Source organism: Trypanosoma brucei, chromosome 10, assembly GCF_000002445.2.
Source record: "Trypanosoma brucei brucei TREU927 chromosome 10, whole genome shotgun sequence".
NCBI lineage: Eukaryota > Euglenozoa > Kinetoplastea > Trypanosomatida > Trypanosomatidae > Trypanosoma > Trypanosoma brucei.
Window position 1 is genome coordinate 2,815,347 of NC_007283.1, and position 27,594 is coordinate 2,842,940.

The 27,594-nt window shown below is 50.2% G+C and overlaps 15 protein-coding genes across 15 annotated transcripts, besides 3 other annotated features; all 15 read left to right on the forward strand.

Moving 5' to 3' along the window:
- Positions 1 to 79: 79 nt before the first annotated feature.
- On the forward strand, positions 80 to 1,996 carry Tb10.26.0060 (hypothetical protein, conserved; the record flags this gene model as incomplete). The annotated part of the gene is made up of 1 exon (XM_818295.1): positions 80 to 1,996. One exon carries the CDS (start codon positions 80 to 82, stop codon positions 1,994 to 1,996), a length of 1,917 nt encoding a protein of 638 aa, XP_823388.1.
- Positions 1,997 to 2,354: 358 nt separating this feature from the next.
- Positions 2,355 to 3,359, forward strand: Tb10.26.0050 (hypothetical protein, conserved; the record flags this gene model as incomplete). The annotated part of the gene is made up of 1 exon (XM_818296.1): positions 2,355 to 3,359. The coding sequence occupies one exon, from the start codon at positions 2,355 to 2,357 to the stop codon at positions 3,357 to 3,359; it is 1,005 nt and encodes a 334-aa protein (XP_823389.1).
- A 1,155-nt stretch (positions 3,360 to 4,514) lies between these two features.
- On the forward strand, positions 4,515 to 5,561 carry Tb10.26.0040 (hypothetical protein, conserved; the record flags this gene model as incomplete). Its single annotated transcript, XM_818297.1, has 1 exon — positions 4,515 to 5,561. One exon carries the CDS (start codon positions 4,515 to 4,517, stop codon positions 5,559 to 5,561), a length of 1,047 nt encoding a protein of 348 aa, XP_823390.1.
- A 377-nt stretch (positions 5,562 to 5,938) lies between these two features.
- Positions 5,939 to 9,256, forward strand: Tb10.26.0030 (hypothetical protein, conserved; the record flags this gene model as incomplete). Its single annotated transcript, XM_818298.1, has 1 exon — positions 5,939 to 9,256. One exon carries the CDS (start codon positions 5,939 to 5,941, stop codon positions 9,254 to 9,256), a length of 3,318 nt encoding a protein of 1,105 aa, XP_823391.1.
- Positions 9,257 to 9,546: 290 nt separating this feature from the next.
- Positions 9,547 to 9,706: a microsatellite.
- A 191-nt stretch (positions 9,707 to 9,897) lies between these two features.
- Positions 9,898 to 11,115, forward strand: Tb10.389.1920 (hypothetical protein, conserved; the record flags this gene model as incomplete). Its single annotated transcript, XM_818299.1, has 1 exon — positions 9,898 to 11,115. The coding sequence occupies one exon, from the start codon at positions 9,898 to 9,900 to the stop codon at positions 11,113 to 11,115; it is 1,218 nt and encodes a 405-aa protein (XP_823392.1).
- A 335-nt stretch (positions 11,116 to 11,450) lies between these two features.
- Tb10.389.1910 (hypothetical protein, conserved) lies at positions 11,451 to 12,383 on the forward strand (the record flags this gene model as incomplete). The annotated part of the gene is made up of 1 exon (XM_818300.1): positions 11,451 to 12,383. The coding sequence occupies one exon, from the start codon at positions 11,451 to 11,453 to the stop codon at positions 12,381 to 12,383; it is 933 nt and encodes a 310-aa protein (XP_823393.1).
- Positions 12,384 to 13,045: 662 nt separating this feature from the next.
- On the forward strand, positions 13,046 to 15,175 carry Tb10.389.1900 (hypothetical protein, conserved; the record flags this gene model as incomplete). Its single annotated transcript, XM_818301.1, has 1 exon — positions 13,046 to 15,175. One exon carries the CDS (start codon positions 13,046 to 13,048, stop codon positions 15,173 to 15,175), a length of 2,130 nt encoding a protein of 709 aa, XP_823394.1.
- Positions 15,176 to 15,904: 729 nt separating this feature from the next.
- On the forward strand, positions 15,905 to 16,855 carry Tb10.389.1890 (hypothetical protein, conserved; the record flags this gene model as incomplete). The annotated part of the gene is made up of 1 exon (XM_818302.1): positions 15,905 to 16,855. The coding sequence occupies one exon, from the start codon at positions 15,905 to 15,907 to the stop codon at positions 16,853 to 16,855; it is 951 nt and encodes a 316-aa protein (XP_823395.1).
- Positions 16,856 to 17,447: 592 nt separating this feature from the next.
- Tb10.389.1880 (hypothetical protein, conserved) lies at positions 17,448 to 17,951 on the forward strand (the record flags this gene model as incomplete). The annotated part of the gene is made up of 1 exon (XM_818303.1): positions 17,448 to 17,951. The coding sequence occupies one exon, from the start codon at positions 17,448 to 17,450 to the stop codon at positions 17,949 to 17,951; it is 504 nt and encodes a 167-aa protein (XP_823396.1).
- A 500-nt stretch (positions 17,952 to 18,451) lies between these two features.
- Positions 18,452 to 19,753, forward strand: Tb10.389.1870 (hypothetical protein, conserved; the record flags this gene model as incomplete). The annotated part of the gene is made up of 1 exon (XM_818304.1): positions 18,452 to 19,753. One exon carries the CDS (start codon positions 18,452 to 18,454, stop codon positions 19,751 to 19,753), a length of 1,302 nt encoding a protein of 433 aa, XP_823397.1.
- Positions 19,754 to 20,026: 273 nt separating this feature from the next.
- On the forward strand, positions 20,027 to 20,494 carry Tb10.389.1860 (hypothetical protein, conserved; the record flags this gene model as incomplete). The annotated part of the gene is made up of 1 exon (XM_818305.1): positions 20,027 to 20,494. The coding sequence occupies one exon, from the start codon at positions 20,027 to 20,029 to the stop codon at positions 20,492 to 20,494; it is 468 nt and encodes a 155-aa protein (XP_823398.1).
- Positions 20,495 to 20,816: 322 nt separating this feature from the next.
- On the forward strand, positions 20,817 to 21,599 carry Tb10.389.1850 (NAD or NADP dependent oxidoreductase, putative; the record flags this gene model as incomplete). The annotated part of the gene is made up of 1 exon (XM_818306.1): positions 20,817 to 21,599. The coding sequence occupies one exon, from the start codon at positions 20,817 to 20,819 to the stop codon at positions 21,597 to 21,599; it is 783 nt and encodes a 260-aa protein (XP_823399.1).
- Positions 21,600 to 22,526: 927 nt separating this feature from the next.
- Positions 22,527 to 22,550: a microsatellite.
- Positions 22,551 to 22,735: 185 nt separating this feature from the next.
- Tb10.389.1840 (ABC1 protein, putative) lies at positions 22,736 to 24,700 on the forward strand (the record flags this gene model as incomplete). Its single annotated transcript, XM_818307.1, has 1 exon — positions 22,736 to 24,700. One exon carries the CDS (start codon positions 22,736 to 22,738, stop codon positions 24,698 to 24,700), a length of 1,965 nt encoding a protein of 654 aa, XP_823400.1.
- Positions 24,701 to 25,301: 601 nt separating this feature from the next.
- Tb10.389.1830 (hypothetical protein, conserved) lies at positions 25,302 to 25,910 on the forward strand (the record flags this gene model as incomplete). The annotated part of the gene is made up of 1 exon (XM_818308.1): positions 25,302 to 25,910. The coding sequence occupies one exon, from the start codon at positions 25,302 to 25,304 to the stop codon at positions 25,908 to 25,910; it is 609 nt and encodes a 202-aa protein (XP_823401.1).
- A 513-nt stretch (positions 25,911 to 26,423) lies between these two features.
- Positions 26,424 to 26,474: a microsatellite.
- An 82-nt stretch (positions 26,475 to 26,556) lies between these two features.
- On the forward strand, positions 26,557 to 27,534 carry Tb10.389.1820 (hypothetical protein, conserved; the record flags this gene model as incomplete). Its single annotated transcript, XM_818309.1, has 1 exon — positions 26,557 to 27,534. One exon carries the CDS (start codon positions 26,557 to 26,559, stop codon positions 27,532 to 27,534), a length of 978 nt encoding a protein of 325 aa, XP_823402.1.
- Between the last annotated feature and the right edge of the window lie 60 nt (positions 27,535 to 27,594).

The following is a 27,594-nucleotide window of genomic DNA, read 5'->3' on the forward strand; positions in this document are numbered from 1 at the left end:
GCACATTGTGCGCAAAGCTCAATAGTAACAATAGTAGGTCAATAACTACGTGGTCAAGGAAGGGCTGATAGGAACACAAATGTCACAGGCAGGTGTGAGTGGGAATCGCACCACTTTGGCCACACCCTCTAATGACTGCAATGACAAGGAAATATTGGATATTATTCAACAACGCGGTGCGCCACATCTCTATTGTTACCCGAGTGTGCGTGCCCACTCCGGTGTCCGTTCCTGTTACTATGCAGCCTGCGGCAGAGGCCCAACTTTGCCGCCACCACTCCGCACCGTCCTGTCGGCCGCTGCCTCATCATTTCACTGCATTGTTCAGGGGAGAGGTGTAAACATGACGCGGAGAACAGTGCGTGCGGAAGCGGAAGAAGAATGTATTGCAAAACAAATTTCTCCATCGTGCGGGGCCCCCCTTGTGAGTGATAGCACCGTTAGTATGGTAGATGCAGTCTTAAGGCATTTGTGTATGGTCAAAGGCACCCCTGTCTTTCTTCCGGGCTTTTTATCGTATCCTTATTACAATCTGCTTGAGCTTTTTGATCGGTGGGGACTACATATTGTAGGTTACGATGTGGATTTCGTGAAAATGCGCGTAGACGAGAACGACCTTCGGCTGAAGGCAAGATCGGTGGGTTTGGCCGGTAGCACCCACTTTATGGGTAATGGCGCCAAACCCAACAGAACAGGTAGTATTCAAAACAGCCCACCGCTTCTTTTGTTCATAGGTGTCGGCGGCCGCCCCATCTCTAACATTGAGAGCATGACGCATCTTGTGCGTGCTGAGTTTCGCGCGGTAACCATTGAGTTGTGTCCTCTTACTGCTGCGTTTCTGGACCGAGAGGATTCACAAAAACCATCAGCACGGGCGGATATCTGTGTCATGGCTATGGATGGTGCTGGTGAATTTGGAGGGGCTCTTGCGTTCACTGGTGATCCCCTGTTAGCAGATGGAATCCTCCAGCAGTTGCACAAGCGACCGACGGCGTCATCGCGGGATCACTGGATTGCATTGGCGTTGCACATCGCTCATTTGTTGGTGTCAGATGGCAAGAGTTTTAAGTTCGTGTTGCACGTATTGCGCTGGTGTTCGTTATTGATGAGTAGGAAACGAGGAGGCAGCGCGTCAAGACCCCACGTGGACCATATTTTTCAATTTCTTTTAGCAACAAGGGCGAAAAAACCATTGAGCGGCCTACACACTTTCGCAGAAGTTGGAGAAAGTTGTGATGAAGGCCGCGGCAAGGCCACTGCTACGGTGCCACCTCACACCAGCAATGACTTGTCGTTTTCAAAACCTCATCCTGGTGTCATTGCCTGGCTTGAGGAGGCCATTGCAAGGGCTCATCAAGATGCCATGTTGGAATGTTTTTCGTTTTGGGAATTTGTTAGTAGCCTGCGCAACGATGTGGAGGTTGTTTCTGCTGGAGAGCCCCAAACGCCAAAACAATGCGTGACCTGCCATTCCAATGCTATTTTTGTGCGCGTCCGTGAGCCAAAGCTCGCGGCACGTGCCTTGTTGGGTGCTGGTTTTGGCGCAACCCCTCTCACCCCGCATTGGTGGGGCGGAAGGCAGCAGAAAACAATGGATGGTGCCAAGATGTTGGTGAAAGGCTATTTAAGACGGTTGTCACCTCACGACATTGTTCTTCTTCCAAAGTGCCCTATGTGTGAAGATTTAGCGCAGCATGCTTTGTGTGTGCCGTTGTACCCAAGCATGAAGTACACTAACAGGGAGAAGCTCCGCTCGGCCATGCAGTCAGTGTTTCCGTCCTCACTCTTCAGAAGCCCCAGTGACAAGTTTCATGACCACGTGAAGGACTCCCAGGAGACTCATGCGTACCACTCTACAGCTGTTAGTAATTTAATTATTCAATGCAAGAGGAGCATTAGTAGAGGTGAGTGGTCAGCTGTTTTTTCCGATGCGCAGCCACTCTTGCTCCGGTGCCTCTTTGGCCCAATCCCGGCGTATGTGGTATCGAAGTTATGAGAATAATGCGGGGCAGAGTATTTTTTTTTTTGCATGTAAGTCGTGAATTCCCGAAGAAGCTGCATATGCGATTGGCCTGTGTCCGTCGCCCCGCACCATCTCTTCTGTAAATTTCGTAGGAGACTAAACTTGTAAAACAGGGAGAAAGAATAGCGAAAGCGACCGTGTGAATGCGGGCACAAGTGCATATATACATTGTGAGTACTATCCAAATAAGCGAAAGTTTTATAACGTATTTCAGCGCTTTCCTTGCCTCTTTGATTTTCCTTTCACTTTCCCTCATTGTGTACTACACACATTTGCTGCGACTTCTCAATGCGAACCGTAACAGTATTAGTTATAGGGGTAGTGTCGTGCGATGACGGATCCTGTGCGCCGCGATCCCACGGAGTTTCTTCGCGTCCTCCGCCGCATGTCGCGAACGACATCATGGCAGAAAACAATGCTCTTTGCTTCAAAGGGCCGCATGGTGGGTTACAGGCTTACGCGTGAGCACTACAATACTGTTCTCTTCTCCCAGTCACTCTGGGGGCGTGCGTTGGAAATTGTGCGGGTTGTGCGGGCGATGCAGGAGGACAAGGTGCAACCCAACGGTGCAACGTACTACTACATTGTTAACGGCATGGGAAACGCCGATCACGGCTGGAATTACGACTTCAGAATAAATCGTCGATTGGAGAAAATACAACACTGGCGTGTTGCATTGGAGGCGTTGGAGGCGTGCGAAGCTAATGGGTTTGACTCAACCGACACTATGCACAACTCGGCATTGATTACACTGGTGATCCCAGGTTTTAATAGGTGGCAGCAGGCGAGTCTTTTGTTACAGCGGATGCTCCGGGAGGACCGTCGCATGCATCCCACAATGGTGAAGTTTTACCATGACTGTTTAGTACGCAACAACAGACCGCGGGAGGCTAGTTCTCTCATGCGTCTTGCCGCAGAGCGGGGGGTGCACGGGTACGAAGACAAATGGGAGGCGGACGTATATAAGGGACGGCCACTAGATAGTGAAGTTATGAATGAGAGCGAAGGAAATGGGCTGCGGCGGCAAGCTTCCTCCCTCGCTTTCGCTTCACTGATGTTGCGTGGTGATCAGAGGCCGCTGCCAGAGAATTTGCAGGCACTACTGGAGGAAGAAACCACGAGGAATATTGAAGCGGAGCGCTCCGTTCCCGTACCGTTTTCTGCAGGGCTTCATGCTACTGAAATAAATAGCGTGTTCCGGCCGCGTGTGTACAGACAGTTATGGTACAAGTGGCAGCACATCGCCAACCGCTACCGGCCCACGGCCGCTCTCAAACGGCGGCAGCTCGCCCCACGGGATTCTCCAACTGGTATTCCGGGGTTTTACCGTATTTGATGTGGCAGTTGCTGATGTGTGAAGTTGTGTGTGTGTGCGTTATTTCCTGTGTCATTCGCTACTTTTGTGATATAGTCGTTTTTTTTCTTTCACATACTGTCGTCATTAAAGTAATTTGTCTTCGATTTTCGACTCCAAAGCTAACATTTTTGTTCTTGTTCCTTGACGCCGCGAGTATCTCTGCCAGTTCTTCGGTTTCCTTGAGCGATCGTTGAGCTTATTTGGGTCTTCTTTCATCTGTAATGGAGGCGGGGAAATGCATCGGCCCCATCCACCAGCCGTATTAACCCTGTCTTTGTGGCTTGGCAGCATTGAGTTGAGGTCGTCTTGCTTTTTTGGTGTGTGTATCCCGTTGTCAGTTCTTGGTGAAGCGGAGAACCGCATATGGGGAAGCAGTATTGAAAGTCTTCTTCTCTTCACAGTTTTGGTTTTTGTCTTCCGTGTATTCTCGCGGGCGCTGCGACCCCCTCACTCATGTGGTTGGGGTAATCCTCCAGCCCCCAGAGAGGTGAACGTTTTGTATCTTTAGGCCCCCCCTTTTTTTTTCGGTGCTATGCTCCCCCGATGAACAGATCTTTCTATATCTGTATGTTTTTCCCCCTCACTCGCATGTCACAGTGCCTACAACGACCATCCGTACATATTATATAGTCATTCTTTCTCCGGCCACTTCCCCTCATCTGATTCTTCAGTCTTCGAAAGGAAGTCTGCAGAAGCACGGCGTTGTGGAGAGAGTACGGTATAGGAGGAGCGGAAGCGTTACTTCTAACAGTAGGAGGGAGAAAGAGTGAGAACTGGGGGAGTAAAGGTATACACGTAAGTCAGTTTGAGGGGCGGGGGAGTTCATACACGTACATGCGGTTGGACAGGTAACTGCACGCACTTACGCATACTGGCATACACAACCGCTATTGAAAGGGTTTGTAGGGTACATTAGAGAACGGCGACAACATTCTAAAATAAATTTAGATGCCTGCGCTCAGTTGGGCGGATAAGGCTCGTGGGCTTTCAGCTTCCAGAAGCGGTGGTGCGGATCACATTGTTAGTCGTAAGACTGACACCGCCCTCTCACACACTGGTCTGAAGGGTGAGAAGAAATATCGACACTACATTGAGGACAGAACTTCAGTTCTACCTCGGGGACTGGAGCCCAACATGTGGGACTTGGTCTGTTCGTACCTTAATGTTCAGGATGTCAAAAAGTTGAGTGGCACCTGCCGCTTTCTGTGGGAGTTGCTGCGCCCTCGTGACAACGTGTGGCGTGTGCAGTTGGACTACTTTAGGGAAGATATGAAAAATTTGTATGGTGAGGGCCGCCTACTCTGTACGGAGTTGTTTGTGCCACCATCTTGCAGTGCTTATGAACAAATGAAACTGGAGTTACAGTTATACATAATGGACACTCATCGTGAGTGGCAGCTTAAGGACCGTGAAAAAACGGATGGCCCTTACGGTATGTTTTCTTGCCCTTTAACTCTTGCTCATGATCCCTCTATCAACGAGGAGGGTTGGCAGGACGAGGATGTTACACCCTTTTCTCAGTTGCGGATAATTCGTGCAGTACGACTTTTCCCTTCGGGGTTATCTACATCCCAAAGTTTGCGACACAATGGAGGCAGTGGCTCAATCTTCACGCCGAGCGAGTACATGATGTTATGCGAAAATATCAATCATGGTGATTTCACAGGCTCTCGTTTGGGTGTGCAGGATCACGTAGATGAGGAAGGCGGGTTGTTGCAGTTTGCTCTCATGGAGACTCTCCGTCGTGCCAAGTATCGCAAACCCCCTCGATGCTCCACGGGTGAAGTGCGCACTTCTTCCCACCTGGTGCTGCGTCATTTTGGCGGTTTGCTGCTATCAATATGCCGTTACGAAGCAGAAGACATTTTAGATTCCCTTCTCCACAAGCGGGGCCTCGTGGATGACTTCGTTACGTACTGTAACTACAGGGAGCGATCGACAACGAACCGGCCGTGTTTTCCGTTTCCTTGTCAGTCACGTTACTACATTGCTCCAGAGTTATGCCGAAGGGGCCGTGTGGGTCTTATCATTACGGACTCTGTGCGTTTGCTCGTGGTGGTCGGAAAGGAGCTCGTGACGCGGGACGATGCGCGATGGGGCAGTGATTTTGCAGCGGCAGCAGCTGCGGGTCGTACGGTATATGGAGGTGGCATGAACCCTCAGCAACCACGATTGGTGTAGAATACTTTTTGGTGCTTGCGCAAAAGTTTGGTGTGGCACGTGACTACGGTTTCTTTTGACGCACGGATAGGTCAAGGCTCATCTGTGCCTGTTTTCTGGATTTTTTTTTTTGCTTTGCACACCCTTCACTGAATTTCGACGGTGTGTTTTCCCTCATCGTGGATTACTTGGGTCAGTTGCACATACCTGTAGGCGGTGCCCTTGCGCCATTATATTCTTTTCCACCCAATCTCATAAACTTTTTACACAGTAGGAAACCTAAGAAACCCGCATATTCGGGTTGAACACCGGCTTTTGTTTGCCGTGATTCCTGACTCGTGCGGGACGTATTGTTGGGGAGCTTTAGTGGAAAATCGAGAGCATTAGAGTTTCTCTTAATGTACACTACGACAGCCAAACAGCCCACAGTGGTGGGGGAGCGCGCTTTTTCCATGTCGGAGAAAGTTCTCACGTTCCCTTCCGCCGTAACTTCAATGACAGTTACCCCGGATCACGTGTGGCTGGTCATGTCTGACGGAGGTGTGCAGATACGTGATGTTTCCACCACGGAGTTGGTTCACTGCTTCGCTAGCGCATCAAGACCGAGGCGTGTGGTACGTATATGGTCGATTCTCGCTGTTCCAGATCCTGCTGTGGGGTTACAGGTATGGATGGGGCTGTCCAATGGTGCCGTCGAGGTCTATGACGCACAAACTTTCGGCGTATTGCGCCAGCAGACGAAGCACGCGGGTGGGGTATATTGTCTTGCCGAGTTTGGCGGGTACGTGTACTCAGGGAGCAGTGACTTCAAGATTGGGCAGTGGTACGCCGCGGACGCACGCCTCGTGCGGATGCTGCACGGTCATAGCAATTATGTGCGCTGTCTTTATGCCGAGGGCAACGCCGTTGTGAGTGGGTCCGATGATTGTACGGTACGTGTATGGGATGTAGGAAGCGGTGACGCCCAGTTAACGGGACGCTTTCACGACCGCTCGGCCGTGTCTGCTCTGTGTCGTGTAGGCATTACGATGTGGTCTGGTGATGATAGTGGCCGTGTTGCGGTGTGGAGGCTCGACACATGTGAGGCTTTACACATTCTTCAGGCACATAGCGGTCGCGTTTCGTCACTGAAGAAGGTTGGATCACGTGTGTACTCTGGTGGCGCAGATGGCGTGATTGCTGTATTTGATGCGGAGGAGGGTCGTTTGCTGAGCCACGTGAATAATTACCACGGTGTTCGTGTCTCTTCTCTTGTTGTAACGTCGGAGCTGCGACGGTTTTGTATCTGGTCCTCTAGTGCGGACAAGATGATTCAGTGTTGGCACCAGGATGAGTATACTGTTATGATAGGTGATCAGGAAAGGTTTTCAGAACGTTTTTGGTACGAAACAGGTTCGACACCGTACCGTGAGTTCCGGGACAGTGTTCTGAAGCACATCGGTAACCTGCGAGAGACACTCAAGATAAGAACGTCCGACAATCCACGTTTAGTAGATATAGTGGGTTTATCTAACTCCGCATCGACTGTGGAGGGTTTTCGGAAACGGGAAGCCATACTCAATAAGGAGCTTTCGTCTCTGGAGGGTCGCCAAGCATCACTGGAGAGTCAACTGGAGCAGTCGAAGGGAGTACTGGAGAATATAGAAAAGGAAACGAGCTTGGTGCTTGGCATTCTTCGTGCAGCTCAAGCTGAGCTTCGATCGCTGGACCCCGTTTTGCATGGCTCTCTTCTCATGTCGGCAGGAGGCGATGCGAATGGACCGCTTGCAAATATTGTTAGCACGCTATCGGGTCAACCGGCAACAATGACTAACGTGCCGAACCCACCTGGCAACTTGGCTGTTCCGACTTCTACCGCTGCAACGACGTCTGCTTGGCCAGCAATTCCCTCAGCAGCTGCGGTGGGTAGTGGAGCTCAATACGCTGCGTATCAGCCCACTGCAATTCAGGGGCATCCCTTCTATGTAGGCACTCCAGCAACTTATACCCAACCTGCCTCGGTCTCGCACCCAGTCGCTGGCGTCAGTGGGGCGACAGTGTCCAATTTGCAGAGCCCCGTTCCCCCAGTTCAGGTGTGTGGAACGACTCCTACTGGGGTGTCAACGGCACAAATTCCTGGTGGCCAGGGTGTGGCCTTTACGGCATTACAACCGGCCGGCACCATGGCTGTGGGAGGACCAACAGGTTCAACAAATGCTGTTCAACAAGTTCCCACAGCTGCTACCACACCCAGCGGCACGACTGCCGCAGCAATGGTTGGCGCACTACCGCCTGGTCAGAGCACAGCCACCACATCAGCCCAACCACTCGGAACCGCGGCTGCGGGAGCAATGGCTGGCGCACTACCGCCTGGTCAGAGCATAGCCACCACATCAGCCCAACCACTCGGAACCGCGGCTGCGGGAGCAATGGCTGGCGCACTACCGCCTGGTCAGAGCATAGCCACCACATCAGCCCAACCACTCGGAACCGCGGCTGCAGGAGCAATGGCTGGCGCACTACCGCCTGGTCAGAGCATAGCCACCACATCAGCCCAACCACTCGGAACCGCGGCTGCGGGAACGATGGCTGGCGCACTACCGCCTGGTCAGAGCATAGCCACCACATCAGCCCAACCACTCGGAACCGCGGCTGCGGGAACGATGGCTGGCGCACTACCGCCTGGTCAGAGCATAGCCACCACATCAGCCCAACCACTCGGAACCGCGGCTGCAGGAGCAATGGCTGGCGCACTACCGCCTGGTCAGAGCATAGCCACCACATCAGCCCAACCACCTAGCACCTTGGGTGTAGGAGGGTCAACAGGGGCTCCAACATTTGGACAAAACTTTGCTGTGTCGCTGCAACCTTCGACTGCCACCACCTCCGTTGGGCCGGCTGGGTTAACGTCTTCTGCGGCAAACATGGCAGTTTCTTCTCAGCCGTTGGGCGCCTCAACTGTCGTTGATGCTTCGGGGCCACTACACAGCGGCCAAAGCCTGACTGGGTCGGCGCATCCGCTCTCTACTCAGGCTTCCGGAAAACTGATGGGAACGGCATCGGCTGGTGAAAGTGTAACTACGCCCTTTCAACCATTGGGTGCCACTGCAAATGGTAGCTCTTTGGTGTTCACAACCGCTGGTCAGAGTTTAACAGCTATACCACAATCTCTTGGGGTCGCATCTACCGGGCAGTCAACGGCACAAATTCCTGGTGGCCAGGGTGTGGCCTTTACGGCGTTACAACCGGCTGGCACCATGGCTGTGGGAGGACCAACAGGTTCAACAAATGCTGTTCAACAAGTTCCCACAGCTGCTACCACACCCAGCGGCACGACTGCCGCAGCAATGGCTGGCGCACTACCGCCTGGTCAGAGCATAGCCACCACATCAGCCCAACCACTCGGAACCGCGGCTGCAGGAGGGCCAGCAGGGAAACCCCCTGTTGAGCAAGATTTTTTATCCACGAAGCGCGTCGTTCCACCCGTTTCTCGTTGTGGAACCGCGCCCCCGTCCAAACACGTCCATTTCGAGCAGGTAGCTGAAGCTACCACCAGTGGCGGTGTGGTCTACAGGGGCGTAGAATGGACCAATAAAAACGTCGGCAATTATATCCAGCGCCGTTACTACGGGGCGGAACCAAGTCTTCGGACCCCGGCTCTTGAAAAGCGCAGGAGATTGCAAGGTCGTATGCCGGACGTTAAGTTAGAGCCGTTCAAAAGGAAAGACGAGGGATGATAGAGAGTTACAAAGCCGTTAAAAGCGTTTCCGGTAAATGGCGTTAAAAAGTATATAGATATTTTTCCATAGAAATTGTCACGGCTTTTTGTGGTGTTGTTACTCAGGCTGTTTTTTCCGAGGAAACTTCGGGTATCAGGGTGTTGTGTCTTGATCCACTGACTGCCTTTTCTTTATTTACCATCTGACTAGGAACAGTAATACTGTAGCCTCTACAGTATTGAGAGCGCGGCGCTGACTAACTAGGTGGAATAGACCATGAGAAGCGCGCAGTTCCCACTTGCAGCAATACCGCCCCCACCACCATCAGCAGCAGTCCCACAACCACCAATGGCAGCAGTCCCGCAACCACCAATGGCAGCAGTCCCGCAACCTCCAATGGCAACAGTCCCGCAACCACCAATGGCAGCAGTCCCACAACCACCATCAGCAGCAGTCCCACAACCACCAATGGCAGCAGTCCCGCAACCACCAATGGCAGCAGTCCCACAACCACCATCAGCAGCAGTCCCGCAACCACCAATGGCAGCAGTCCCGCAACCACCAATGGCAGCAGTCCCGCAACCTCCAATGGCAGCAGTCCCGCAACCTCCAATGGCAACAGTCCCGCAACCACCAAGGCAGCAGTCCCACAACCGCCAATGGCAGCAGTCCCACAACCACCATTGGCAGCAGTCCCACAACCACCAATGGCAGCAGTCCCACAACCTCCAATGGCAGCAGTCCCACAACCACCAATGGCAGCAGTCCCACAACCACCAATGGCAGCAGTCCCACAACCACCAATGGCAGCAGTCCCACAACCACCATCAGCAGCAGTCCCACAACCACCATCAGCAGCAGTCCCGCAACCACCAATGGCAGCAGTCCCGCAACCACCAATGGCAGCAGTCCCACAACCACCATCAGCAGCAGTCCCACAACCACCAATGGCAGCAGTCCCACAACCACCAATGGCAGCAGTCCCACAACCTCCAATGGCAGCAGTCCCACAACCACCAATGGCAGCAGTCCCACAACCTCCAATGGCAGCAGTCCCACAACCACCAATGGCAGCAGTCCCACAACCACCAATGGCAGCAGTCCCGCAACCTCCAATGGCAGCAGTCCCGCAACCTCCAATGGCAGCAGTCCCGCAACCTCCAATGGCAGCAGTCCCACAACCACCAAAGGCAGCAGTCCCACAACCACCAATGGCAGCAGTCCCGCAACCACCAATGGCAGCAGCGCGACAGTCACCGCTGGTGGTGGCCCCGGCGTGCCCACCAACTTCCGATGGGCTAAATGCTACTGATGGCACGGGTAGTGGATTATCAAAAAGTCTTGTAATACCATCTGCTGCCGGGGGGTTGGCAGTATCATTGTCCGAGACTCAGCAAACTCGTGGATACGGAAGAGAAACGGAGGAGATTTTTTCAGGTAACCACCCCACTAGCAACCCCAATTTACTGTCTCATTCACCTTTGCTTGCAGGTCTTCCTTCCTGGAACATCCCAAGTGCTTCAAGTTCTACTTGGGCGGGGTCGACAGTAACTCAAGTCTTTGTGCCCCAGCTGGATGCTGTCCCAGCGCGCAGCGTCATCTTACCGACTGCGGTGTGGTTTGACGACAGACTAGAGCGTGTAGTTGTTCCTCGAGTGAATGCCACTTCTTCGGTGCCAAAGGGATTACAAGAGGAAGGTTCTAGGCAGCGGTTAAAGCCGTCATTCAAACGAGTGAAGGACAAATACCTCTGGCGGCTGCCACCGTCGAAAGAGGGTATAGCAAGTGAGTTGTGGCGTGGAGTTTACTGGAAGCATGTTGATGTGCATCGTTACGTTTCCAGGCGGTATTTTGGGGGACCGCCACCGGTTGAATAACACTAGCTGTAGCCGAAGATGTGTTACTTGTTCATCGTTTCTTTTGTTTGTTGCTGAAAAGTTATCTGAGTGATCAAAGCATAGGTTGATTGCTGTTTTCTGTGTTTTTGTCTTCCTGTGAACTCCCACATCCTCGTGCAGTCGCTTCTTCACACCTCTTCTGGGGAGTTGACTTCCCTTTAAGTGCCCAGTAGTATCGTGGAGGTCTGTGTTTCGTAAGTCTCTGTCTTCAGGGTGTTAACGACATATAAATACATGTACGTGAGTATTGCCTAGAAGTGAACGACGATTTTAATTACATATTAACATATTCCAGAGTGTAATCAGGCTCTGGGATGCTGCGCCACACATCACGGAACAATGCTTTGCACGCATTTGTTCGCTCACCGCATTACCGAACTATTCCGAGCGCTGGACCAAATGGGATTGTTGTCAACCGAGATATGCTCGTTCACCAGTTCAGAGACTTCTACAAAACACTTCAACATTGCTCTCTTGTCGACAAAGTCCATTTGATGTCCGAGAGACCCTCGGTAGAAGCACTACGGGTAGCGGACCAAATGGTTTCCATCGGTGCCACATTTTTAGAGATGCCACTGACAGGTATGGAACATCGCGCGACAGAATTTATGGAGTCAATGCGGTATGTTCGTGGTGCTGGTGGACCCTCTACTCTTGCCTCGTACTTGCAAGATACGGAGAATTGCCGGTGTAATAGCGGCGATGTGGTGTGTTTACCGAATGGCATAGCAGTTGGCCACGGTCCGAGAACAAACGCAGTGGCTCATACTACGCTGAAACAATTGTTCGAAGTGAAAGATGACCAATTTTCTTTTGATGTCTTCACTTTAGAACAGGAGGGTGATGCGCCACCGCTTGGGGACTATTTCGGTTTTGCTGGGAGCAACGTATTACTCACTTGGAAAGATGAGCACGGTTTACTTGCTGTAGATCAATACCAACAGAAACAGCCCCACACGGAGATGAATGTAGTTTATCTTGAACCTGGTTGCCATTTTTTATCTTTCTATGGTGTCGACCACACGATAGATGTTTTAGTTCAGAAGGGCTACGAACGCTCAATGGACAGCATTGCTGCTGCGGGTTTGAATCCTATTCCTGTTCAGTGGTCGGAGATGGACAAACTTGGGATATCGATGAGGGCCGCAGTTCTTCCACTTAAATTCTTCAAGGCGAATGTTGGTGGCATGTTGTCGAGGAACAAGAGTCGTGGAGCCCGATGGCAGACGCATCAACTGCAGAAATAATGGCTGAGGAGACTGTTTGTAGTTTAGCGCGTGCGTGTATGTGTGTGCTCATGGTTGTGGTTAGTACACAAGAGGGAACATGATGGCAAAGAAGGGCATTTGTTATTCAAAGCAAACCACGAACGTATCAGATCGAATAAACACAGTTCATTTCAGTCACTTTTATCTTGGGTAACTAACAATTTCATTGAAAGCGGCATGGCTACACATTTGTTTGTGTAGTCCAGTGGGGGAGACATACAAGTTGGGAAAGTTAAGGCATCGATGATGGCTCTGATTTTAAGCTTTTTTTGTGCCGACCTTGTTATGGACTTGCCACGTTACTGCTGATTGCTGTCAGTTATTGATGTAAGGAAAGGGAGAGTATTTTTCTTTGTGAAGGTACGTGACCTCTCTGGCTCTGCATTCCCCCTTATTGTTTCTCCTCCTTCTGTTTCGTCACTCGTTGCGTGACACACTTAGGGTGCCGGCTCGCTCACCTTCATACCCTTTCTCTGGTGTGGCGGGGGCCAATAAAGGGAGCTGTCGGCCGGGCTTGCATTAGCCGAGGGAAAGGGCAAAGGAAGACGCCCACATTGGTATTCGCAGTACCCTTGAGGTGGCTTCCTTTTAAGAGAAGGACGGGGTGAGTACCAGGCGTGCGCTGGGGAAGCAAGGCAGGTATGACAATAAGCAGCCCGTGCAACCACGAATATCACCTATGGACCCTCTTCAAACTGCATTCAAAACCTCTTGGTGCTGTGACTAGTGGGGCTCATCACGGACGTTACCTGACGGAGGATGGTTTTCGGGCCATTGTAGATTCCCTCGTCGGTATGGGTCTACTAGACGGGGGCCACGTGGCAGAAAGGGAGGGAACTGAGAGCAGGAGTGACAAGAGCGTGGGCGCCGTTGTTTTGTATGGTGAGGTCGAAATTGCAACTGTGCCTTCTACCTCACCTCGTGCAAATGCGTCCACCGAGAGTGCTGGAGTTTCTGGTGAGGATGCGTTAGAGAGGGTGGATATCAGTCTGAGCATGGACTCGGCCCCTATCTGTTCCTTACCGCACCCAAACGTTGTTATCTCTGAGGTGGTTCCCCCGGTACGATTACAATCCGAAACCAAATCTTTTGGTGACACCATTGTGCCAGATGCGGAGAGCCATGCGACTGCGGAATTACCGGCTTCGCCCTGGCAGGTGGACAAGGCGGAGCCTGAGGGGAGCGGGTGGAAGCAGGGGATGGAACCTAGGGAGGACACCGTTCACAGAGGTGTTCACGGAATGCGTATGCCCTCTGACAATGGCAACCGACATCAGTTGCCAGAGAACATGACAGAAAGGTCGAAGGAGCAAGTGCAGAACACCGATGTTCGACGACGCTTGGTTGATAGTTATGTGTCTGGCGACTCCCGACAGTCGCAGAAGTGTGTGCAGTGGACTAGACGTGGCGGAGCCGTGTACCCCAATAACCACCTACGAAGTGGAGTTGAGGGTGAAACGTCTTCCTTTAATGGCACTGGCCTTGACGCTGTAATATCACTTGTGAAGTCTGACAAGACTTCGTGCTTCTCTGATATGGCATTAGACTCGGCGGCGCTGGACCAGCTACTTCCAAGAAGCGTCGAAAACGATGCGTTAGATAAAGCCAATGATAACATGTTTGTGATGATTGAGGAGGCGGCGGCACAACAAGATTCTCTTCACGGTTTCTCACGTGTGAAGTTCTTTCCGGCTGAAAATACCGCGAATAGGCCTGACATTAGAAATCGCGGTCCACGTTTATCGACGCCACCGCGTCGTCCTAGAAACCCGGCAGTGATTCTTCCATCTCCCCATGTATCGATCACCGATGAAAGGTATAAGAGGCCAGGTGCGTCACCGAGGCCGTCGCAATCATCTTTCAGGTCACCGCGCCTTTCCCCTAATAATAGAGGTTCTTCTGTCCGTTTTCATCCATCTACAAGCTTCCAGACTCCAGTCGGTAGACACGGCGGGGAGGGAACTGGTGACGGACTGGCCGCTGCTGCGACCAAGACCGGTACCCGAGGCGCCGCTTTCGTGGGTCCACGAGCATCAATGGATGAAGAAAGGACGGCGTTATCAGAGGATGTGAATACTGACGAGAGAAGACAAGTTCAGCAGCTGATGCCCAGACGATCTATCAATACCAGTGGTAGCGGAAGTTGTGGGTACACCTCGAGAGGCAGCGAAGGATTTCCACAACCTCCGGGGCGCCGCATGGTTGGCGGAGTTACCTCGTTAGAGTCCGCGCAGCCCAGACACCTGCCACGGAACGCCGTGGGTTCAACACAAGACGGAATGGGCATGGGGTCGGCTGTGGCCTTACCGCAGTACCGGAGAAAAGCATTACTCACATCGGATGCAACGTCGGCCGATCACACCTTTGGGGAATGGAGCTCCCTGAGCCCCCAAGGAGTCATGCACCATGGTGCGTGTGCCCCTTTCCGAGGTTCCAACACAAATAGTTCACTCAGCGGTGGGCAAGGAAGCGGGACAATGACGAGTGACCCACGAAGATTTGTTGCGAGACCTGCTGTGGGACCCACGGCACCACTGCCACTTCTATTGGGGCCCCGTGGCCGACGCCGCAGCGCATCAGTTCCATGTTGCCCTCACGGCACGGAGCCTTCGCCACGACCGCCAAGGTCGCTCTCGAAACGTGCCCGTCTTCGTGCCGAGCGGAAGTGGAGGCCGATGGAGCCACCCGCTGTCCCCCACACAAGAGCCCGCAGTTGGGGTTTCCGTGCCGGAGGAAATGTTACGGCACCGCTAATCCCAACCTGGGAGTAGCCGAAGTTTTCTGCCCAAATGGGGGAAAAGAATCGGTGTGTGTGTGTGTATGTATGGGGAGACATTGCCTGGGAAAATACGCGAATGTTATGGCAGCTGCTGCAACGCGAGTAACTTTGAAAAGTTATAGAAAACAGGGACAATATGTTGTAATCATGCTACTTTGTCCTTCGGCTCCTACGAGCAAAGAACTGACCCTCCTCGTTCCTGCCGGACAGTTGGCCATTGTGCTATCCGTACGTGTCGGGCACCGTCGAATCCGGCTCCTTGCATCACAGTAGCTGTTCTTTCTATATATATTTTTGCTCTTGCTACCGAATAGATGATGGAACTTCAACGTAAAGGCGTGAAAGGGCCAGCGGCTATGGGATGTGGTGCATCCCATTAGGCTGGAATACGCAAGTGTACCCTTTTGTACTGTGTCGGATTGTAGTTGCTACGTACCCATATCCTAAAGAGTTTCAAATTATTTTCCATATTTTACTCTCTCCAGGAAGCCAATGGAATTCTCATTTGGGCTTCTATTATTACCCTTTGATTTTTGAGACTGTTGACACCCTGTGACATTGCTTATATGTATGTATTAACTGTGTGAGCAAGCATGCCCCCCCCTCGTGATGTATAGCAATACATTTGCATGTATAATCGACGTTATGTTGTAACCAGTTTTCTATGTAAAGTTCTACTGATTTCCTCATCGGTTATCCTGAAAGGGAAGCCTCGTTAGAGATGGTGGTGGGACACCGGGTTCTCACAACTGCCCCGCGGCAGTCTAGTTACACTAGGGTTGGGTTGGTGAGACCAGCTCTTCTCAGTTTATCTGTCACCAGTGTTTCTACCGTGCAATACGTGGGGGATGGTGCGTGTTCGTATTGCTGCTGCAGTAGGCGTTACATTCGCACCATCATCACACCACGCCCTGCTGTTACTACACTTGTATACATTGACAAGTATGGACGGCCGGTTCGAAATGGAACGGAGACGGATGTTTCACTGATACGCACTCGAGACAACCAATTTTACCTGCAACGCGTGCTGCCCGGCGGGGAGGTGATACGCTGGCGTGCCCCTGGGCTAGACCATCTGAAGCATGTTACCAACTTTGAGACGTACAACCTTAATGAGATTGACGAGTATGGTGGGGTTATAATCCCGGCTGGTGTGATGCCTACAACACCCAACGACCCCCCGAGTTATCACGATGCGGTGTATTACATTAACCGCATGGAGGCCACGGAAAAGATCACTCGCAAGACCAGACGCCGCTGGCACCGCCGCCTCTATGCCCATTGGAAGGAGAGCCCAGATAAATTCTTTAACTACTCCATAAGCGCCTACGGGGTTCCGTTCATTGTACTCTTGTGGTTAACCATCCGTGGTTTTCACAGCATAAAGAACAACAAACCATTCTGGGACGTTAATGTGTATGGAAAAACAGATGAGGAGTCCGATGCACGCGACCCTTGGCTGCGGCTGATGCGGTTCTCAGACCGCCACCCCGAGCACGAGGGGCTTGACCTGACTGTCACAATGATGTCCCCAGGACAGTCGCGGCTGTCAAACTCTCGTGCAGAGCTGCGGGAGTCGGACTTTACGGACCCACATTTTCACAGTGAGTTGTGGTGGAAGCTACGGCACGTGCGGTACTACGGGCACTGGCCAAAGGGCTTGTCGGAGTAAGTAAAGGTGATGGTGATTTATTGTGAAAACAGAGACAATGCCGGTAGTGTGCGCAGAGGAAGGCACACAAGAGGGGAGAAAAACTGGGCAAGGGGAAGTCATCTCATTTATCGTTTGTAGTTGTTAATCAGCTTGCATTTGCTTTGTTACGCATGCAGTTGCATCCGGGAATCCTCCTCCTGAGTCAAATGCAGTCAAGCAGGTACACACGGGGCAGCGAAGGTAATAGGGTGAAAATTGTAACTGCCATCGTCTTTTTGTTGCTTACCATCATTTTTTTTTTTGTGGATGGAGGTCTGCACTACTTCATGAGTGTTTGCACTGGCTCACATTGGCAAAAGGATGATTTTCCTTCCAATGCTTTCATTCTTTCCCTTTGAATCATCTCCTTCATTTGAGATCATCATTCCCCTTTCTTTTACCGCTCCCTACACGCTCGTCCCACTGCCATCACTCCATATTCTGACTTCCACGTGGTTAAGAGCGGTATGTATGAATATATAGTTTTTGCTTTCACACCTCTTCCCCGGCATCTTTACCTTTTTCTATTGTGTGTGAAGTATCCTGTTTTGTTTCCCAATTGCTTTCAGAAATGACCCAAAACATTATTCGTCGCATCTTTGGCAATCGTGAACTGCCGGAGAACCTTAGCGGTAGCGAGTACGAGCGCTACATGCAGGAAAACTTTCCCAAGTGGATTGATGAGTTTGAAAAGGGCGGGTTTCTTGAGGCAACAAAACTCCCAGCCATAAAGAGTGAGAGGGATTTCTTGAGCAAACTCATTGAACACAAAGACGAAATTATGGTGGTTAAGTACTGGAAGCACGGATGCATCCCGTGCCTCTCATTGGCGGAAATGTACAAACAGGTATCGGAGCAATGCAAAAAAGAAAACCGCCGTATTGCGTGGTACAGTGTGAATACAAAAGATGTTAGCGCGCGATCGTTAGTTGACTACCAACTCGTTAACGGAACCCCCACAGTCCAGACATTCAGTAGGATGAAACAGGTGGGTAAAGAAATTCGAGCAATAAGTGCGGAGGAGCTAATGAGGGAGCTTTCTTTACGCGAGGCTGCTCTGAATACAGAGAGTTAGGTTGAATGGAGGAGACCACTCTTCCCCATGTCTTTTCCTTACGGAAAGGCTCTGATCTTCACACGAAATCAAACTGTTCTTTTTTAGGAAGTAACGGTGGCACATAGTAGGCGGCGTTATGTATGGATGTCGTCCTGATATTGTCCCTGGTTGCACTGTTCGGAACACACCCCCACCTCTCATCTTCTACCTCTGTGCCCTTTTAGCTCAACAGTCAGGACACAATTCGTGTCGTTATGGACAGGGTGGTCAAATTTTCACACACATATGTATATATATATATATATTCCTTGCATTTTCCCTTTTCCCTGGGTTAGATACGCTCTTCGGAGCTGTGACGTTAATAAATGGAAGGGGCCGCTGGAGGGCATGACAATAGAAACGCTTCCACGAAAAGTTTGACAGCATGGCAAACTAATTTGGAGGAAGAGAAGTGTGCACTCCTATCAGCGGTAGGAAGCGCTGACGGCAAGCAGAATGAGGAATGTGAGGAAGCCGTTATGTTCCCGGGAGGAGGATGTAATGTTGTCAGCGCTGTTAATGGCGCGCCCGCTATCAGTGTTTTCCCAGCTAAGGTGGGTTACTTTGGTTATTATTTTGCTCTTGGGTCCGTTATCGCCTTTTACGGTGTCATTTTCACATCGAAAGGTATGAGCCCAAGCCACATTGGACTGCTGCTGTCGTTCACACCTCTAGCAAATACCGTGCTTTTCCCTACCGTCACGTACATAGCCGATCGTTTTCAGTGTTCGAGTCACATTCTTGTAATGTGTTGCATCGCAAGCTCATTTTTCACTGCTGTCTTTTTGCTGAGCAACACAACCGTGGCAGCGCTCATCTCGTTTCACTTACTTGTGGTGACCCGATCCCCTATTAGCCCACTTCTGGATCAGCATACACTTTCCATATTCCCTAAGGAGGGGAGAGTAAAGGATTGGGGGGCATTACGTTCCTTCGGAGCTCTTGGTTGGGGTGTTGGAAGTGCCGTATCTGCAACTACGGTTGATTTAACGTCCACATGGGCTTTGGCGTCTTTTTTGTTTGCGGCCGGCCAAGTGGGCGTGCTCTACTGTGTTTTAAGGTCGAAGCCATATGAAGTGGTGGAGAGGACCCCGATGCAATTTCATGAGGTGTTTCTTTTCGTACTTCATCATAGGCGTTTACTATTGTTCCTCACTGCCTCATGTTTTATGGGCGCCGGGTTTGCACTCGTCAATAACTTTCTGTTTGTTTTCTTGGAGACCCTCGGTGGGTCAAAGGTTCTGATGGGGCTGTCGCTTGCCCTGACCGTCAGCACCGAAATTCCCATATTTCAGAACGCTAAATACTTTCAGGAACTCTTCACCGACCGTCAGATGCTTTCGATATCTATGGCCACGTGGATGCTTCGTGTCGTTGGATATTCTCTGTTGCAGAATCCGTGGTTGGTATTACTGCTGGAACCACTTCACGGCATCACGTTCGGTTTCACGTGGTTGCCGGGTGTGCATATTGTTAATACCGTTTTCCCGCCGAACCTCTCCAACTCTGCAACGGGGTTTCTATATTTCTTTGTCAACGGCATCGGACCGATTACTGGCAGCGTTCTTGGGGGGGCCATCTATGAGTGGCTGGGACCTAGGGTTATGTTCCGAGCCGCCGCGTTTGTTGTCTTTTGTGTGCTTGTCTTATTCGTATTTCTCGATCGATACCTTGAAAAAGAAGAAGCAGTTTCTGCTACCGCTGGCGACACTTTGGCTTGCACGACCGATGCTGTTGTCGCAGGAGAAGTGCGGCTTTCTGGTGAAAGCGAGAGGTGCTAGAAAACGTAAGTTTCTCACACGTTCTTCATACCGGTATCGGTAATCTAAACTATCCTATTGTTTGTGTTTCCGTTATCCCAACCCAACTGAAATACGTGGAATGAGTGTGTGGGTTGTTGCTAGGGGCATGCATAAAACTTCGTGGCAATATGCCACCTGTGGCCCGCTGTCTCACTGTTGGGAGCTGGGTTTTTTAGGTGTGAGTTCTTCTGTACGCTGAGTTAACAAACTCCCCCTTTCCCCCTTATTATTAACCAGCCTAAATTTTATCCGATGCAGGCAGTGGGTGAAACGTCCGTGTCAGGAGGATGGGCTGAAGATGAAGATTATCTACTCGGCGCCCGTTCCTGCGGGGATGGGGCGACCGTACCACTGAACATCGCCCATGTTCACCAGTCTGCGACTACCCAAAGGCGACGGGAGTTCTCTGAAATATTTTCTGTTGGTAACTCTATGAGGATGCACTCGGACTCTCCCGTTGCAAGTAGCATTGACACATGTTTAATTGGATCTTCAGGAGAGGAACGTCTTTCTCCCACTGTGGCAGACGATCAACGTGTTTTGGAATGCTTAGCTTCTATTGCATACCTAGTGGGGTCACCACTTCAGCGCTCACAACCCACAGCCGCAGAACCAGTGCAAAAGGCGTTATGCGTTGTGAGAAAACTGCTTCAGCGCGGCGTTAACCCGGAGCAGATAATTAACGTAATTGAGTCCCGGGACGGAGTGGGGGGGGGGTAACAATACCGAAGATTTTTGAATAAGAGAACATGTACGATGTCCCTCATGCCAACGAGCAAGGTGTCGGACGTCGGGTTGTGACTACGCCTGCAGGGTGGAACCGATTGTTTTTTGTTTTTTCACCTACAGAAGAGCCAGTTGCTACGGTTGTTACGCTCAAATTCAGTGAAGATTTACTGCTACTGCTCGCTTTTTCTTTTTTCACTCCTGTTCCCCCTGACAATTGTGAAGAAGACCAGTGTAATTATCAGCACTCGATACAAAGTAAGGGAGTGAAAGTGGAGAATAAAACCTAACAAACCGACCACTGCAGGTGATTAAAATGTTATCAGGAAAGGTGGCGCTTGTTACTGGATCGACCAGTGGTATCGGGTTTGGAATTGCGAGGCAGCTGGCGGCAGCTGGTGCCGACATTCTCCTCAACGGAAAAGAATCTTCCCTGAGGGACGCGAGTTTGTTGGAAAACTTGGAAAAGTACGGGCGACGTGTTCGCTACTTTGGTGCGGATAACAGGTGCAGACCGGCCCTCGAGGATATGGTGAAGTATGCAGAGGACGAGCTTGGCAAAGTGGATATTCTGGTTAATAACGCGGGGATACAGCATGTCGCATCCGTGACTACACTCCCAGCGGAGAAATGGAATGATGTCATCTCTATAAACCTTAGTGCATCTTTCCACACCATACAACTTTGCCTACCGCGCATGCAACAACGGGGTTGGGGCCGGATAATCAACATTTCTTCCGTCCATGGCATAGTTGGTTCGGCTAATAAAGCGGCGTACTGCGCTGCCAAGCATGGGTTACTCGGTCTTACTAAAGCAGTTGCACTAGAGGTCGCGACAACAGGCGTCACTTGCAACGCCGTGTGCCCCGGCTATGTTCGCACACCTTTAGTTGAGGTGCAAGTGAAGGCCATCGCCGATGCAAAGTTTAATGGAGATATTGAAGCCGCGAAAGTTGAGCTTCTGCGGGAAAAGCAACCTTCAAAGAGCTTCATAACAGTTGAACAGGTTGGGGATGTTGTACTGTGGCTCGCGAATCCGTCTTCCAGTCAAATCAACGGCTCAAACATTACAGTGGACGGTGGCTGGACAGCACAGTAGGAATAAGGGCCAAAGATACTCCTCCCCCCCCCCCCCCAAAGAAAAAGGTGGAGGACAACGTCTTTAATATGAGTGATACACTTTTCCTCTTAACATGGAGTCCACACGTGGTGTGGTTGTGACAACTTCAACCTCAAAGGAGGAAGAGGACGGTACTAGTGTGTGTCAACGAACAAAGACATCTTATAAGTGAGGGGAGAGGTTGAATTATTATTGACTCATTTTTATCCAAGTTCGTCGACTTTTTCCGTGGCTTTTCCTCCACATTCGCTTAAACAAATTGTTGTATATTGCGGGATTCGCGTATCAACCCCAACTCTCCACCTTCTTCGTGATCATGGCGGGTCGTTCAAGCGAGTGCCGTTCCCGCCATACTCTCGTCACAAGCGTGTAGTTTTTCCTGTGTGCGCTTCCACACCCCATCAAGAAACAATTGGAAGTCAACTTTAAAGCACAATGTGTTCTCAGTTGTGTTTACACATGTTTATGTGTTTGTGCGTGTGCGCGTGCGTGTTTGCGTAAGGGGGGTGTCGTTTGTGGGGAGATATGAAGCTGTGCTGTGACACCCGTGAAAGAAGGCGATGCAACTCTGTGCGGGAAATTTGTAGTGTGACCTTTTTTTTTTCTTTTTGCGCATGTTCTCACGAAGATACACGCGCCCAAAACTGTTGTCATCCTGTTAGTCGCTATAAGTGTATATGCAGCCCCATGAGGGAGTGATTTTTTTTTGTTTCTTCGTTTTTGTTTTTCGTTTTTAGTGGACCACAGAGTATTCTATTCCAATCGCTGAGAGTTAAGCAAATATTTGAAGCGCGTATTGCGTGCCTCGTTTCGCTACCTCTCCTATGTTGGTGGTTGCTATTTTTTCCCCTTTGCTGTGGGATGAATATTTTTTGCTTGCTCTTTATCTTTTTTTTCCTCATTCAATGTGTGTGTGTGTGTGTGTGTATGGGGGAGGGGGAACGAAAAGAAAATACTTACTGCACGCCACCTTTCCATTTGGTTTCTGTATAGCGAAGAGGAAGTGAGGGCAAAGTGGAGGTAAACAAGAGCAAGGTGTTTCTCAGTCAGAGACGTGAGGGGGTAGAGGGACGCTCTTTTTTCCCCCTAATTTATAGTGGTGGAGTCGGTGAAAGATGACGCTATGGAGTGCGACGCGTATGTTTAAGCGTACATCTACCCGTTTCAGTGCTTCCATCACTCAGTGGCTCTACATGAACTGCAGGAACCGTTGTTTCTCTCAGTGCTCGGCTTCCATGCGGAGGGGGTCACGTGCACTTGCATGGGGACGACGGATGCTCCTTTGCGCAGTCGCTGTTACCACCTCTTACGTCTTCATTGATTATGCAACCGCTCAGTCAATTACTCGTTCCATGCGGGCATTAATCACAACGGCACGCGTAGTATACATGTACAAGGGGGCAACACCCGAAACATCTGAAGAACGTTCTAACCTTCACCGTGCAGCCGCTTTGTCGCTTCTTAACCTTTGTTTGAGGAATGAAGGACTTTACATAAAGTTGGGGCAGTCACTAACGGCTATGAACCACATATTGCCATGGGAATACATCGATGTTCTCACCGTTTTGTTAGATAGAGCTCCGGTTGTGCCCCTCGATGAGGTCCGTAGAATCATCCAGGAAGAGACGGGAAGGTCATGTGAAGAGCTGTTCGTTCGTTTCGACCCCAATCCCATAGCATCCGCCTCAATTGCACAGGTGCACCGGGCTCTGATGCAGCCGTCGGATCCAATACAGTCCCCAGTGGAAGTTTGTGTAAAGGTGCAGAAACCCCATATTCGGCGTCAAGTGTTTTGGGACCTTCAAACGTACCGTTTTGTTTTGCATGTACTGGGCGCTGCATTTAATATACCCGTTGCTTGGATGAAGGAAACTGTCGTTGAAGGCATCCGCCGTGAAGTGGACTTTTCCATAGAGGCGAGAAATGCTACTCGTATACGACAGGATTTTGCAGACCGCAGGGATTTGTATGTGCCGGAGGTGTATGGGGATCTTGTTACCCCTCGGCTACTTGTGATGGAGTGGGTAGATGGAGTGAAATTGGTCGACGTGGTGGCTGTGCGGGAGCAATTTGATGAAGTGAAGGTTCTCCAAACCGTCTTCGGTGCCTTCGGTGACATGATTTTTAAGAGCGGCTTCGTGCATTGTGATCCTCATGGGGCAAACATTCTTGTGCGTCCACAACCATATCCAATGGAAGAGGAGGCGTCTGGAAAGTCGAAGGAGTTGAGGCAGCCAGGTGGGAGGTGTTGCAACCCGCAGGTCGTTTTGTTGGATTTCGGGCTGTGCTGCCCCGAATCAGAGCGGTTCCGCCTTGAGTACGCTCTTCTGCTCAAGGCGATGATAATGCAAGACATGGTGACGGTGAGGAAAATAGTTTATTCGTGGGGTGTCGACGACGAAAAAACATTTTCAACCCTTCAGTTGCGTAGGTCTTACGCATCCCTTCACCGAAGGAACTGTGGTGAGATGACAAGGGAGGAGGCAATGCACATGCACAATGAAGAGAGGGAGCGCATTATGAATGTGCTGAAGAGGGAGGAACAGTTACCCTGTGAATTAGTTCTAGTTGGAAGAAGTATTGATATTCTTCATGGGGTTAATCGTCTGTATGGTGGGCTTGTGAACCACATGAGGGTTTTTGGTCGCCGTGCAGTTTCAGCACTGGGTCGTCTTAATACATATGAAGATATTCAGCTCTACTTAACGCATCTCGTTGGCCTTTCCAACGGTAATGCAGGAGAAGAGGCAATTCCGCCGTGTTGTAGTGGCAAACTCTTGTCTTTATTTGACCCTACACTCGAGCACCAACGGCGTGAAGAGGCCGCAGCCGTTCTTAAGTTTCGAAGTGGGGTAACCGCTGCTTTTCGTTACCGAGTCTGGGAGGGTATTATCTCTTTACTGATGTTGTTTCAGTTTGAGCTGGCACTCCTCTTTTTGGATGCCTACCACATGTTCATTCGGTGGTACAGCAAAGTGTTTGAAGTATCCATTTGGAACTGGATGGATGCGCGTTGGCAGAGGTTCATAAAGGCGGGGTGTTGTGGGAAGAAGGAAAACAAGTTTTATTCCATACGGTAATTTTGACGATAAGTTGTTTCTAAATTTGTAGGGTGAAAGTCCATGAAAGGTGACTCACCTTACACGAGTATAATTATTCTGAACCCCGTGGGTTGTCGCGGTTTAATTTTTTTTATTTTGCATAAGAGTACTGATATTTACAACTTCTATAAGTGCTTAACGTTGATTCTGAGGTTCTTCGTAGTACTTTATCCTTCTTGCACTCCTGCTACTTACTTGTCATATCTTACATCGTATATCATGCGCGCTGCCATACACTTGTCCATTCTCTTTGTGTGTGTGTTTTGCGTTTGTATGTGTTCATTGTCGCTCCTGTTATTATTATTGCAGCTATAGTTTGATGCGGTTTTCGTTCTACCGTCAACGCTATCTCGAATTTTGTTGCTGTTGCTGTAGAAAATACGTTATTTTTCCCTTCCCTGAAATTGCGAGGCTCTAGGCATTTGTTGTTGCTTCTCTTATTTGTCAGGCTTGACACTCCTCCTTAAATTGCTGTACGGGACTGGGGCCCATCAGACCATTTGCCGTTTGAAAGGAAGGTAACAAAAAAAAGGAGGAAGGAAGTACACAATCACATTGGATAGAGCAGAAAGAGAGAGGAATGAAAAGATATATTCAACACAAGGAAAGTCTACCCGCGCAAGTGGGCATAAAGCGATACCGCACCACGGCAGCAGAGGGCGCCACCCTTGCATCGTCCACCGCACATGGAGGTGATACGGCGGAACTGGTAGATCGTGGTATCGAGAGCGGAGTGTGCCACGAACATGAAGAGTCAAATGGGGGCAACGTACAGAGTGTGGAGAAAAGAACTCCCTCACTAGAGCCGACATGCGCCGACAGTGACAGCAGCTCTGAAAACGAAGATGATTATGACGAGTTAAATAAGGAAAGATTGCGGCTCGAGCAGATGCAACGGGATAAGAAACAAACTGAGGACAGAAAGGGCTCGATCGGTGGGAGCGCCACTGGTACTTTCTCACCTCGGTCAGAGAAGATGGGAATTGCCGGAAACGGCAACAGTGCTGTGGGAGGGGTTTCCTCATACAATCATGACGTTTTATTCCGTGGTGGTAAGTGGAGGGATAAGAATCACGAACCTGCTGAGAGTGAATCGAAGAAGAAGAAAAAGGAAAAGTGGGAGGCAGTTGTGAATGACACGCAGCGTTCCGCTGCGTACCAGCACTTTATGAAAAGTTACTTTAAGTGAAGGGAAGCGGACGTATACTCTCGCATTCGTGACATGGAGGGGTTCCGTGCAACGCTATTTTTTTCAAAAAAAATGGTTGGGGTGTTAAGACCGCTTAAACGGTCTTTTGTCGTACCATGCGAGTAAAATTATTCTCGGTTGGCGGCCGGTGTGTCTTCGGTGTTCCGGAGGTTGGTCCCATCTGCTGCATCTTTCTTTTGGATGAGCACTCCCAATTTCACTGAGTTACTTCCACGTGTCCACGTGTTGATGAATGGTGGCTGTGTCTTTTCTCCAACGTAGCGTTTAGTGCGCTGAATGCCGCTCTTTCAGGCGGTGTGTGACGAAGTTGTTCTTTCATTTGGTAGTGTATATTTCGTGCTTACCATGTGACCCCTCACGTGCTTCGGAAGTTTTCATTTGTCTAATTCTGTTGGGGAGCTTTGTGTGTGTGGTTGGTGTTCCTGGTATACTGACATATCGAATGGCGGCAAAGGAAGCCATGGAAACAAACTTATTCATAACTGTATGCCAATATACATTTAAATCTATATCCATATATGTATATATATATATATATATATACTATCTGCTATGTGCAGTGTTTTACCCATTTGTACACTGCCTTTTTCTTACTCTTTAAGCTGCTGATAGCGGTAATACCCTGATGAAGTACCTGGAGAATACCACTACTATTGTAAAACCAAATGGGAAGAAAAATGGCCTTACGAAATCGTCTAGTGAATGTATCAATTATTCCTTGTGTGAGGGCGCTGACTGCAACGCAAGGGCAGATTTGCAGGAGGGAGGCGCTAGCTGCCCTTGTTCACCACCGCTAGCTGCGGAAAGAATGGGTTGTGAACAGCAAAAATACGCCGCATCATCTCTTGGAGATGGACAACATAGAGGAAAACGCGGGCGCGGTGGCGAAGTTAGTAACGGGAACTGCGAGAATGTTTTACCTGAAGCATCTCCGTGTGTGAGCGCGGAGGTATCAGCTTCTTCAATTGTTCACAGTGCTGTCGCCGTGGGAGCATCCCCCGTCACACTTGAGTCGAGGAAAGAGACGGAACGGAGGGGTAAACGCATAAGTTGGCACGACGACGAAAACGGTGGCGTGGAGTCTGACTCTTTGAGCTCATCGTCCCTCCGCTCGGGTGCTAAGAGGAGAATTGACAACATGTTCATTTACCCGAGGGAACAACTTAGTTTACCCAAGGTAATTACAGAAAATACACCCTACTGCGAAAGGCAAAACGACGATGGAACATCTTACATCTCGTACAAGCTTCAGGGCCCTTCCCGTCGTTTCACAATGTGGAGACAACGACCGGTATCAGGAGATTGTGAAGGTAGAAAGGAATCGAAATTTGAGGATCAACCATGTGGTAATCGACCGCACAAAAGGATTAACTCGCTATTTTCATCCATATATGAATCGTACGATCCCAAATCTGATGAGCAAACTGTGCAGCTGCGTATAGCAACGTTTGATGAGGAATCTGAGGTTAATGGCGCTTTGTGCGCTGGTAATTTGCAGATGCCGTTTGCATGCGTGTCGCGTATCACTAACGACCCAGTGCCAATTCCGCTTGCGCCTTCAACTGAACCAAAGAACGCTCAAGTAAATGGGCAACACAGTTAAAAAAGACGCGCACACATTTATAGAGGGGGTGCGTTTCTTAATAATTTGCACTTATCTATT